At 37.9% G+C, this 12,902-nt stretch overlaps 2 protein-coding genes across 3 annotated transcripts; both read right to left on the reverse strand.

Moving 5' to 3' along the window:
- Positions 1–1,620: 1,620 nt before the first annotated feature.
- LOC131436527 (ubiquitin-protein ligase E3A-like) lies at positions 1,621–5,007 on the reverse strand. Its single transcript, XM_058605276.1, has 5 exons — positions 4,816–5,007; positions 3,784–4,762; positions 2,806–3,699; positions 2,283–2,748; positions 1,621–2,225 (listed from the first exon to the last, which is right to left on the reverse strand). The coding sequence occupies exons 2-5, from the start codon at positions 4,738–4,740 to the stop codon at positions 2,029–2,031; spliced, it is 2,514 nt and encodes an 837-aa protein (XP_058461259.1). The 5' UTR covers positions 4,741–4,762; positions 4,816–5,007; the 3' UTR covers positions 1,621–2,028.
- A 727-nt stretch (positions 5,008–5,734) lies between these two features.
- LOC131435916 (ubiquitin-protein ligase E3A-like) lies at positions 5,735–10,817 on the reverse strand. Of its 2 annotated transcripts, XM_058604203.1 has the most exons (7): positions 10,582–10,817; positions 10,418–10,524; positions 9,010–9,645; positions 7,898–8,876; positions 6,920–7,813; positions 6,397–6,862; positions 5,735–6,339 (listed from the first exon to the last, which is right to left on the reverse strand). In XM_058604203.1, exons 2-7 carry the CDS (start codon positions 10,456–10,458, stop codon positions 6,143–6,145), a joined length of 3,213 nt encoding a protein of 1,070 aa, XP_058460186.1. In that variant the 5' UTR covers positions 10,459–10,524; positions 10,582–10,817; the 3' UTR covers positions 5,735–6,142. The 2 variants fall into 2 exon arrangements, with proteins under 2 accessions (XP_058460186.1, XP_058460187.1); XM_058604204.1 differs by lacking the exon at positions 9,010–9,645 and having other exon boundaries at positions 10,418–10,817.
- Between the last annotated feature and the right edge of the window lie 2,085 nt (positions 10,818–12,902).

Raw genomic sequence — 12,902 nt, forward strand, 5'->3', positions numbered from 1 at the left:
GCCAAATCGGTCACATGCAATGTGTAAAAAAAAGTTGGATGTTTTAGAGCAATTACTGAACATTCAAAAGAAGACAGTCAGAACTGTTTTTGAGTTTAACTTAAGATTCGTTCTATGACTTAAACTTTTTTCCATTGCTACGAATTTATCGAGAATAGTCTGTATAGTGATACCTTAAAACCATTATTTATGAGATCTGCTGTTCCTGTTCAATACATTGGCACAAATGATAATACGAGTACTGGTACACTGACTGCTTATTTTCGCTTCGCTGTAACAGAAGTATTGCACTTTTTGCACATTGATTCTCTGGTCTCTTATCGATGTACATAAATGGAGTGTCGCATTTCACGTAAATACGTTCAAGAACATGTACATGAAATTCAATGAAATAAAAGAAAAATACTGACAGTGAGAGCGGCGACTTGATCCGAGAATCATTGGATCGCAAAGCACGTCCATTAATAGACTGAGCCATGGAAGCACGCATCAGCTTTTCTTACACATAAATTCAAGCAGTTGCACTTGCTAGCCGAATAGAAATATCATTCGGAACCAGTAAAATTCAGGCTCATCCAGCATTAAGTCATTACAAATGGAATTTTCCTTCATTTGACAAATTAAATCTAAATGAATTACATCATATGTGGGATTACATCACATGTAAAATTCAAAATTTGTGTGTGTGAGTATTTTTTAATGAATTCATTGTTCATTATCAAGTTAAAAAACAGTATATTTAGATTTAACATTCGGGTTGAAAAGTCCTATTGCGTCTGCAAATGCAATGACGACCCAGTTACGAGGGCAGCCATTGGAAAATTGAATAAGAGAAACCGTTATTCCGATCCTGTAAACTAAGGAACGGCTTCGTATTCGACAGAAGAGAAGATAAACAAAGTTACGACCATTTGAAAAGTTTACAGAGAATTCAAGAAAGCTTTTTTGGTCGAGACGAAGTTCGACGGGTCAGCTAGTATATATATAGTATATATATATATATATATATATATATATATATATATATATATATATATATATATATATATATATATATATATATATATATATATATATATATATATATATATATATATATATATATATATATATATATATATATATATATATATATATATATATATATATATATATATATATATATGTATATATATATATATATATATATATATATATATATATATATATATATATATATATATATATATATATATATATATATATATATATATATATATATATATATATATATATATATATAATGCCATTCCAAGTCTAACTGTCCATACACATAGGAAATTTTATAGGATTTGGGACAATTACGCGTAGAACGGCAGTTGGGCGAATCACATCAAGTACATAAGAATAACCTTCTTAGTCACCTCTTAGATACAAGAAGTATATGTTAAAGAATTAACGTTTCTCGTCACATCTGATCCATAATGGATGCGACTCCTTTTGTATAAACAATTACTAAACCCTTCCCGATATGGATATTACTATAACAATCTCGGAGGACGAAATAACTCAGTGCTAATCAAGAAGCATTATTTTCACAGACAACAGAAGGCTGATAACATCATAAGTAAAAACAGTGTATTGTGTTCATGGCTCGGTCACAAGGTTCGAATATGTATTTGTTTACCTGTGGAAAAGAGAATATATTGGTGGAAAAAGGATAAGAATGTACAGCGTATTATCATTTTTATAAAATCGAGAAAAAAAACCAAACAGTTCTGTACGATAGTGCCTTTCGAAGGCGAGCATTTCATTCCGACGCGCACGATGTTCACGTAACGAACTAAAATATATCGCAGAGCGTATAGAAGCAGCTTTACGAGATCTTGGAAACCAAATGATAAAAAAAATGTATGCAGTTTCTACAGACAATCTCACAATGTAAATTTTTTGTTTCGTTCACAATTCACTTCTCGAAAAAGCTTAGTTCCAAGCGTTTGTTTCGTACATTTGTAGGCTTCCGAATAATACGAAATAGTCTGTTCAACTTTACAGCATTCCGAATCCCTTGGAATAATTGATGGCTTTCAGCAGACGTTCCTCTAACTTCTCTCTGCTATCGTACTCGGGCAGCAGCAATACATTAAAACATGTATGACTCGTCGGCAGTCGGTCGCAGTCTGGTCCATTTCGGGCGATCACTAATTTTAGCCGACTCAACCCACCGACTGGAACCCGATCGGAACCTGTAGAGAAAGTTTCTCAATCAAACCGACAAGACAAACCAATTGGAATGAGCATACCCGTGGTGAACTGCAGCAGCTTCTGTTTGGATTCCATCGAGAGTCCATGCACAATATCCCAAAAATCTTTTATAGTCTGTGATTCAGCTGTGAAACCTCCCTCGTACTCAGTAGACTGTTCTAGTTCATTGAAATCAAACTCTTTACTACCACAAACGATCAGCTCGATTTCTTCCGGTCGAAATAGTAAATGCAGTGGACTTTCATCGGTTACCATCTGGAAACCGCGCTTGAAAGCTTTGAACTGTTTTTCGATACTCTGATTGAGCAAAAAGTCGGTGTACAGTTCAACGAACTCCTGTTTGTTATCCTGATTAACAAAGATGCTATCTCCGTCCGGTTTCAGTTCGTGATCCAGTGTGTTGCCGAACACATCTTTGTAGCAAATTTTGAAAGTTTGCATAAACACATCTTCCATGTCGTTATCCTGATGATCCAACATCGATTTCAAACTATTGTACAGAATCTACAGGAAAAGTGTCAAACGATTGCGCATGATTCAACGGACTAATTACTAACTTACCGGATTCCAATCACATAAATCCGCAAACGAACCCTTCATTCCCATCAGTTTTCGATACACTACCATAGGAAAATGAACTGCTAGGATTATATTATTATAGATGGCCAATCCTAGTACAATTCCGATGAGCGTGAATTGTGCCTCATTTTCAAATGACGTCGAATTGAACCACACCATGTTCGTGTCTTCATTGTTGATGAACATGCCGTAGTCTGGGTTGAATATCTCTTCGATAATCAACTGGAAGAACTCCTTCGATACACCACCCTCGTCAATACCCTGCTCCCCGGAAAACTCGACCACCAGCTGTTTCTTTAGATCCTTTGGGTTCGACATGGCTATCATTTCCAACTCAACCAAAGCATCATCAATGATGTGATCTCGTCGAATTTTCAACTTCAGGAACAGATTCACGCTCTGTAATCCGCCACCCAACTGTTGATGCAGAAAACTCAAACTTCGCTCCGAGTACATCCGAATCCGAGAGTCGTAGTACAGTGCCAGTGTTTTTGTGGCTGGAGTCAGTATGAACGAGTACAACATGAAGCTGAACTTCTTCGTCGATTCTGGGGAAAATGCCCCCTCTGAGGTAGTATTCTTGTAACTAAGATAGTCATGGTCCATTTCAATTACATCACACAGTGGTTCGTTGTAGAACTCCTCGTACGGAACACTTGGTTTCCGGCAGTCCAATATGTTTACGTCCAACTCCGTGGCCAGCGGATCTTCCAGCCGTTGCTGTTTGGCTTTTTTCTCTTTGCTAGTGTACAACTGCGGTTCGTCATCTTCCGGGATAAGCGAAAGGTAAGTCGGTGGAGCAATGTCACCAAGATCGGCATCCCGGAAGTGTTTCGACTCAACGTCACCGGCTAGGATGTTTGCATAGAACACGATCTGTCGGGTAAGATAGGGGTTGGACATCGGGTTATTTGTATTGCTTAACTGTATTTGCTATTCATAATACTAAAACTGACTTACCTTCATAACTTTCGTGGCATTGCAAACAATCTCATTGTCGTGAATTTTCACATCCCGGTAGTAGTTCAACGAAAGCGTGGAAATCGTGATCAACTGTTGCAGCAATTGAAGCAATGGTTGAATGCTTTCTTTGCAGTGCACCGACCAGATATGGGCTAATCTTGCCTGTGCCCATACGGGTAAGTGGCAGAGTGCATCACAAATGCGTGGAAGTGAAACTTCTAAGAATTCTGCCGTTCCGATTAGCAGCACTTCGAAAATAATCACAAAAACAGTCACAACTTCTTCGATGTCATCCTTTTGGGTTAGCAATACTCGCAGGTCAATACTGAGAGCTTCCCCGGCTGACTGTAAGGAATTATTGATTGGACCAAATACGGAACTTTTCTTTTCGTACAGGGTTTTCATTGCCCGACGTAAACTAACTAAGTCGATAGTTGTGTGATGTTTTTCCCTAATCTCCGGTATTTTCTCCGCCGAACTGTCTTCATCCTTATCTAGATCGCCTTCAAGTGTTCGCAGGTCTTCTTTTTTCAGATTTTTCAAATCTTTTGGTGCTTTCTCGAGCATGACATCGATACTTGAGCAAGGTTTTTGTTGGAAGCTTAATGCTATCGATCGGTAGGAGGAAAAAATGGCACCTAACTTTCGGATCAATGGAGCATCCGAGCATTCTCGCTCGCATATTTTCGTTAAGTCTAGAAGCATCGCTTCGTCTAAATATTCCAGTGGAAGAGGATCGTGTTTTTTGTGAGTGCATTCGTTTGAACTACTGCTGCTCGGTGTTTTCCTGGCGCTACTACTTGAGGAACCGTTGTCGGCCAGATCACTTTTGCTGTTACCCTGACTGGTGGTGAAACTACGAAGAGTATAGTTGTGTGTGCTGCCCTCGCCACCTCCCCCTTCGTAGGGATGATTATGATTTTTCCTTCCGCTCAACTGCTCTTCTTCATCCATTGAATCAATGTCCTGATTAGAGCTGAAAGAAAATTTGTGACAATGAATTGATTTCGATTGTTAATAGTTAATAACCTGTAGGTGGTATGCAAGCGCAAAGCAACAAAAATGGTTGGTTTACAAAGATGCTCTGAAATTACTTGTAGAAAACGTTAAGAATTAAGAGCACGATAAGCATTATCAGATCGATGAAAGTTAGCAACGTTGGAAGCATTACGTCGTCGAAGCAATTTGCGCTGATTTGCATTTCGCTCTCGTTTCAATTTGCGTAATAGCGACCCTTACACGATCATTAAAAGTGTCATTACTAAAAAGTAATGACACTTTTAATGATCGTGTCAGATCTGCGAGTTCAGTAATGACACGAGTAATGATGATTACTAAAATTATTTTTTCTTATTATTTGTGTGGAAGTGCTGAATATCGTCAGTTGTATTAGATGAGAAAATTTGACAACCATGAAGTAAACATTCCTTTCTCTCTCTCTCTCTCTCTCTCTCTCTCTCTATATATATATATATATATATATATATATATATATATATATATATATATATATATATATATATATATATATATATATATATATATATATATATATATATATATATATATATATATATATATATATATATATATATATATATATATATATATAATGCCATTCCATACCTCTGTCCATACACATAGGAAATCTTATTGGATTTGGGACAATTACGCGTAGAACGGCAGTTGAGCGAATCACACCAAGTACATAAGAATAACCTTCTTAGTAACCTCTTAGATGCAAGAAGTATATGTTAAAGAATTAACGTTTCTCGTCATATCTCATCCATAATGGATGCGACTCCTTTTGTATAAACAATTACTACACCCTTCCCGATATGGATATTACTATAACAATCTCGGAGGACGAAATAACTCAGTGCTAATCAAGAAGCATTATTTTCACAGACAACAGAAGGCTGATAACATCATAAGTAAAAACAGTGTATTGTGTTCATGGCTCGGTCACAAGGTTCGAATATGTATTTGTTTACCTGTGGAAAAGAGAATATATTGGTGGAAAAAGGATAAGAATGTACAGCGTATTATCATTTTTATAAAATCGAGAAAAAAAACCAAACAGTTCTGTACGATAGTGCCTTTCGAAGGCGAGCATTTCATTCCGACGCGCACAATGTTCACGTAACGAACTAAAATATATCGCAGAGCGTATAGAAACAGCTTTACGAGATCTTGGAAACCAAATGATAAAAAAAATGTATGCAGTTTCTACAGACAATCTCACAATGTAAATTTTTTGTTTCGTTCACAATTCACTTCTCGAAAAAGCTTAGTTCCAAGCGTTTGTTTCGTACATTTGTAGGCTTCCGAATAATACGAAATAGTCTGTTCAACTTTACAGCATTCCGAATCCCTTGGAATAATTGATGGCTTTCAGCAGACGTTCCTCTAACTTCTCTCTGCTATCGTACTCGGGCAGCAGCAATACATTAAAACATGTATGACTCGTCGGCAGTCGGTCGCAGTCTGGTCCATTTCGGGCGATCACTAATTTTAGCCGACTCAACCCACCGACTGGAACCCGATCGGAACCTGCGGAGAAAGTTTCTCAATCAAACCGACAAGACAAACCAATTAGAATGAGCATACCCGTGGTGAACTGCAGCAGCTTCTGTTTGGATTCCATCGAGAGTCCATGCACAATATCCCAAAAATCTTTTATAGTCTGTGATTCAGCTGTGAAACCTCCCTCGTACTCAGTAGACTGTTCTAGTTCATTGAAATCAAACTCTTTACTACCACAAACGATCAGCTCGATTTCTTCCGGTCGAAATAGTAAATGCAGGGGACTTTCATCGGTTACCATCTGGAAACCGCGCTTGAAAGCTTTGAACTGTTTTTCGATACTCTGATTGAGCAAAAAGTCGGTGTACAGTTCAACGAACTCCTGTTTGTTATCCTGATTCACAAAGATGCTATCTCCGTCCGGTTTCAGTTCGTGATCCAGTGTGTTGCCGAACACATCTTTGTAGCAAATTTTGAAAGTTTGCATAAACACATCTTCCATGTCGTTATCCTGATGATCCAGCATCGATTTCAAACTATTGTACAGAATCTACAGGAAAAGTGTCAGACGATTGCGCATGATTCAACGGACTAATTACTAACTTACCGGATTCCAATCACATAAATCCGCAAACGAACCCTTCATTCCCATCAGTTTTCGATACACTACCATAGGAAAATGAACTGCTAGGATTATATTATTATAGATGGCCAATCCTAGTACAATTCCGATGAGCGTGAATTGTGCCTCATTTTCAAATGACGTCGAATTGAACCACACCATGTTCGTGTCTTCATTGTTGATGAACATGCCGTAGTCTGGGTTGAATATCTCTTCGATAATCAACTGGAAGAACTCCTTCGATACACCACCCTCGTCAATACCCTGCTCCCCGGAAAACTCGACCACCAGCTGTTTCTTTAGATCCTTTGGGTTCGACATGGCTATCATTTCCAACTCAACCAAAGCATCGTCAATGATATGATCTCGTCGAATTTTCAACTTCAGGAACGGATTCACGCTCTGTAATCCGCCACCCAACTGTTGATGCAGAAAACTCAACCTTCGCTCAGAGTACATCCGAATCCGAGAGTCGTAGTACAGTGCCAGTGTTTTTGTGGCTGGAGTCAGTATGAACGAGTACAACATGAAGCTGAACTTCTTCGTCGATTCTGGGAAAAATGCCCCCTCTGAGGTAGTATTCTTGTAACTAAGATAGTCATGGTCCATTTCAATTACATCACACAGTGGTTCGTTGTAGAACTCCTCGTACGGAACACTTGGTTTCCGGCAGTCCAATATGTTTACGTCCAACTCCGTGGCCAGCGGATCTTCCAGCCGTTGTTGTTTGGCTTTCTTCTCCTTGCTAGTGTACAACTGCGGTTCGTCATCTTCCGGGATAAGCGAAAGATAAGTCGGTGGAGCAATGTCACCAAGATCGGCTTCCCGGAAGTGTTTCGGCTCCACGTCACCGGCTAGGATGTTTGCATAGAACACGATCTGTCGGGTAAGATAGGGGTTGGACATCGGGTTATTTGTATTGCTTAACTGTATTTGCTATTCATAATACTAAAACTGACTTACCTTCATAACTTTCGTGGCATTGCAAACAATCTCATTGTCGTGAATTTTCACATCCCGGTAGTAGTTCAACGAAAGCGTGGAAATCGTGATCAACTGTTGCAGCAATTGAAGCAATGGTTGAATGCTTTCTTTGCAGTGCACCGACCAGATATGGGCTAATCTTGCCTGTGCCCATACGGGTAAGTGGCAGAGTGCATCACAAATGCGTGGAAGTGAAACTTCTAAGAACTCTGCCGTTCCGATTAGCAGCACTTCGAAAATAATCACAAAAACAGTCACAACTTCTTCGATGTCATCCTTTTGGGTTAGCAATACTCGCAGGTCAATACTGAGAGCTTCCCCGGCTGACTGTAAGGCATTATTGATTGGACCAAATACGGAACTTTTCTTTTCGTACAGGGTTTTCATTGCCCGACGTAAACTAACTAAGTCGATAGTTGTGTGATGTTTTTCCCTAATCTCCGGTATTTTCTCCGCCGAACTGTCTTCATCCTTATCTAGATCGCCTTCAAGTGTTCGCAGGTCTTCTTTTTTCAGATTTTTCAAATCTTTTGGTGCTTTCTCGAGCATGACATCGATACTTGAGCAAGGTTTTTGTTGGAAGCTTAATGCTATCGATCGGTAGGAGGAAAAAATGGCACCTAACTTTCGGATCAATGGAGCATCCGAGCATTCTCGCTCGCATATTTTCGTTAAGTCTAGAAGCATCGCTTCGTCTAAATATTCCAGTGGAAGAGGATCGTGTTTTTTGTGAGTGCATTCGTTTGAACTACTGCTGCTCGGTGTTTTCCTGGCGCTACTACTTGAGGAACCGTTGTCGGCCAGATCACTTTTGCTGTTACCCTGACTGGTGGTGAAACTACGAAGAGTATAGTTGTGTGTGCTGCCCTCGCCACCTCCCCCTTCGTAGGGATGATTATGATTTTTCCTTCCGCTCAACTGCTCTTCTTCATCCATTGAATCAATGTCCTGATTAGAGCTGAAAGAAAATTTGTGACAATGAATTGATTTCGATTGCTAATAGTTAATAACCTGTAGGTGGTATGCAAGCGCAAAGCAACAAAAATGGTTGGTTTACAAAGATGCTCTGAAATTACTTGTAGAAAACGTACCTGTCGTTTACTTCCTCCATGTCTACAGTCCTACCCAACAGTCCCCAAGCAGTACCTGTTTCCGTACTGGCGGTGGAATCATCTAATCCGGAACTGGATCCGGAAGAGCTAGCAGCAGAAAGGTGCCCACTACTATTTGCATCTTCCGCAGCTCCTCCAGAGGTAGAAGCGTTCGTCATTGTTTTTGGCACCTTCGATGGATGCGTGTCACATAGTTCAGCTTCCTGGGTAAACAGCTGAATAGCACGAGCGGCAGCAGCGTTTGGACTAAGTTTTTCTACCTTGCCACTAGAGGCACAGTACTTGTTGCTGCATTTCGGATTACCACAACCGTCGATCAACTGATAAAAGTACCGCTCTATAAGCTTTTTTGCTGAAGCCCGTTTCATATCTCCGGAATCGGTTACGTGTGATCCTGGAGCGATTGATGTTACTGAAGATCGTTCCACCGTACCTAACGTGGAGCTTGACGGGTTGCCTTTGGAACAATTTTCAACCACTTTAGGTGATGCTGCTAGCGCGGTGTTTTGGTCCGACTTGTCCTCGTTTAGGTTGCAGCTTTGCTTACCGGTTACTTTTACGGACAATGCTTGTTCAGTATGCTTATCACCGTTTGACGACGATTCTGCACCGATTCTACATGGTGGTTGAGAATGAGTAGTGTCTGATAATGTTGTCATATTTGGGAGATACTGATTGCAAATCATTTCAGGGCACTTTTTTCTGCTGAGAGGGAATTTTCAATATTGTGCGAGGAAATCTCTTTGAATTTGAATTTGCCATTAACAAGAGCAAAAACCAAACTTTTAAATAAATAATAACTAAAGCTCGCTACTAGAAACGTGAAAAAAAAAGTTTTAGGCCAGAAGCATCAAGCAAAAAACAATAATTCGAAAACCATACTCGCAAATCAAGCTACAGTTATCCAAATAATTATGCGGTGGAGCTGAAATATTTTTATTTGTTTGTGTTGTATTATCGACAGACAAAGACCATAGTTGATCCATCTTGCCGCTAGAATACTTTCCGCTATAACTGATCTTCGCGACGTTTATCCTTGAAAGATCAACGATCCCGTAGACAATCGAAATGATAGCTATGATCAAAATGCCCTTGTTTACTGTTGTCAATTAAAATCGTTGTCAAAAGGTTGGGGATAACACTGAGTGATTTGCGAAATGTCTAGCGAACATACATCTCTTAGTTTTCTGGGAAGGTTTTTTTATTAAACAAAGAATAGGCGCTACGCAAAATTCAACAATATCAATATTTTTATCCGTCACTTTGTGAATCTTCACAGCGTAGAGAAACATCGTAAGGTTGATCTGAGATGATTTGCAAATTCAGTGCGTGCTAATTGTGCTGCTAATGTGAAGTTTGTCGTTTATTTTCAGTTCGTTCTACCTACCTGGAATCGTCGTCGGGTTTGGCCTGTTCGTCCTTGTTCATAGAATTTTGATTGGCAGTTCGAAATTCGCCAATGTTATTTCCGAATCGGTTTCGTGTATCTGTTTCCTTTGGAAACGATAGAGCAAAACGCTTTGTTGATAACGAAGCACGAATATATTTTACCTGTATCAACAGCTTCCGGATTTTCTAATATTCCGATGGTTACTTGAAAACAATCAAAATGAAAACACTTTCCACTTTTTAACCATATTTGCATTTATCTATTTGAAAATATCTTAATGCGGTGAGCACGTTTTTTGATAAATATTTGCAATATTTTCTTAAATATCGCGCAATGATTTATTTGATCAAAATTGATAAAATTTAATGTTTGGTTCACGAAGTGACAGCTCTCAGTTTTTTCACTTCTCATGAAAACCGTTTACCAACCGATTGGCAGTGTAGCCAAACAAAATTTCATAAGCGGACCTTACACGATCATTAAAATTGTCATCAATTAAAAAATAATGTCATTTTAATGAACGTGTAAGGTGCAGTAATGAAGAGTTTTCCATGCAAATTTGGAATATCATTACTTAGTGATCATTGAAAATGACATTTTTAATGCTCGTGTAAGGGCCGCTATAGATATCTGTCGGACCCAGCTGCATCAGCCGAAGTTTACTCTCCGTTGGCTGTCATCGGAATTTCAAATACAGCGGACATTTCCGTGTCTGTTATGGGAGTTTTTGATAGCATTTTTATGGGTACTTGAATTAATTTGGAAATCAATAAGTTCTAACTCAAACTTCGGCCGATTTGAAGATGCAGATTTTAAAATGGAAATTAAACAAGCATCACAGTCTTAACAATGTAGTTTGAGAATAAAAATCGCACAATAATAATGTGAAATATCTTTCATTGTTTATCAGAGTGTAGAACTAATATGTTCACGCAGGAAAATTCCGGCTGCTTGAGACGACAAAACGATTCAAACAAAATATGCTTATTTTAAACTAGAATATTGATATTCATGCAACGCAGAAAAGGGTATTTTAAAATGCAATATATCGCGCATTGAATTCAAAGATATTTTGTTTTGAATCAGCCTGTTTTCATTTCCGTTTGATTCAAATATATTTGATATTTACCTCATAGCAAATAATTTTCGTTTCTACACGCATAGAAACGAATACAATTAATTTTAACATTAACATTTTTTTCACTTGGAATCAAAAACAATTGTTATCTGAATCAAAGCAAATAAGTTTTTTTTCTACAATAAGGCTTCCGTATGATTGTGTGTAGATTAGAGATGGGCAATTCGTTCGCGAACGGTTCAAAAGAACTAGTTCTTTTGAAAGAATGAATGATCAATAGTTCTTTTTTTTGAGAACGGTAGTTCTTCAATTCAAATCTGTGGATCGTTTTTTTGCTCGCGCAATCCTTTTTGAGTCTACGAAACATCAGTTCTAATTGAGATCTTGGTTAGTCATTCAACAGGTAAATTAACTAAGAAAAGAATGAACGAACGGCTGTCGAGAACTAGTTATTTTAATAGAACTCTGCATCACTGAACGGTTCTTTGAAATGAACTGTTTTGCCCATCTTTAGTGTAGATTCAATAATAGATTTGTTGAAATTCACCAATTTTTTCTTTGAAATGAATATTGATTATTATGAACACTTTTTTTCTAAATTAAAAATCTCTATTGTTGAAAGAAGCATAAATACTTGATATAAAAAATTAAACATTTTGAGTTAAATTTATATGCAATAAAATTACACTTTTTTAAAAATATGTTTTCATCATTTGTTTTCTACTTTAACTGCTCTTGTTAAGTCGGTTATACGAGATTGTATGCATTCATTCAAAAGTGGTAAATTCTGGATAAAATAATTTTTTTCATTTGAACTTTGGTTAGCTTATTAAGGTTATTAAGCTTATTAATTTTCAATGCCATCAATGCATTTTGCACGCTCAGCCAAGTATGGGTGCGGAATTTACATTACCTGTGGTATTAACTCTTGTACATCCTTTCGTTCAATAATTTTCAATAAATTTACAGTGAAACCGTTTTCTGAAATGAATGCAATTGATTTTTTTTTTCATGCATAATTCGTAATATATCTTACCTACTATAGTATTACAAAATTTGAAAGATTTCAACAGTGCAGACAGTTAAAAACCATCAACTGTTTCGCAACTTATTACTTCTTTGAACGCGTTCGTTTATATTATGCTTTGCATTGTTATTATCTCAAAATCAACTAGTAGCAATATTGATTTAATGACTGTTTAGGGAAGAGTTCGGACGTAGGAGATTCTTTGCAGCGGTTCTTGTGTAACAGCTCAAAGCTAAAATGGATTATATTAGATTAGTCAGTTTATAATAACAAGTGTTGCGAAGTTCAACTAACGACTTACATTGAGTCTTCCCCTGTTCAACTATCCGAACGATAAATCTCCCTATTCGCGGTAAACTTGTATCGATGACGGCCTC

The sequence above is a fragment of the Malaya genurostris genome, chromosome 3 (assembly GCF_030247185.1).
Source record: "Malaya genurostris strain Urasoe2022 chromosome 3, Malgen_1.1, whole genome shotgun sequence".
In the NCBI taxonomy this organism is placed as follows: Eukaryota; Metazoa; Arthropoda; class Insecta; order Diptera; family Culicidae; genus Malaya; species Malaya genurostris.

Excerpts from the sequence above, each read along its gene's own strand:
- LOC131436527 (XM_058605276.1), bottom strand. The coding sequence starts at position 4,740 with ATGGATGAAGAAGAGCAGTTGAGCGGAAGGAAAAATCATAATCATCCC. Across the intron at positions 3,700-3,783 it reads ATGCCACGAAAGTTATGAAG|ATCGTGTTCTATGCAAACAT; the intron begins GTAAGTCAGTTT and ends CTTACCCGACAG. Across the intron at positions 2,226-2,282 it reads GCTGCTGCAGTTCACCACGG|GTTCCGATCGGGTTCCAGTC; the intron begins GTATGCTCATTC and ends CTTTCTCTACAG.
- LOC131435916 (XM_058604203.1), bottom strand. The coding sequence starts at position 10,458 with ATGAACAAGGACGAACAGGCCAAACCCGACGACGATTCCAG. Across the intron at positions 7,814-7,897 it reads ATGCCACGAAAGTTATGAAG|ATCGTGTTCTATGCAAACAT; the intron begins GTAAGTCAGTTT and ends CTTACCCGACAG. Across the intron at positions 6,863-6,919 it reads ATTTATGTGATTGGAATCCG|ATTCTGTACAATAGTTTGAA; the intron begins GTAAGTTAGTAA and ends CTTTTCCTGTAG.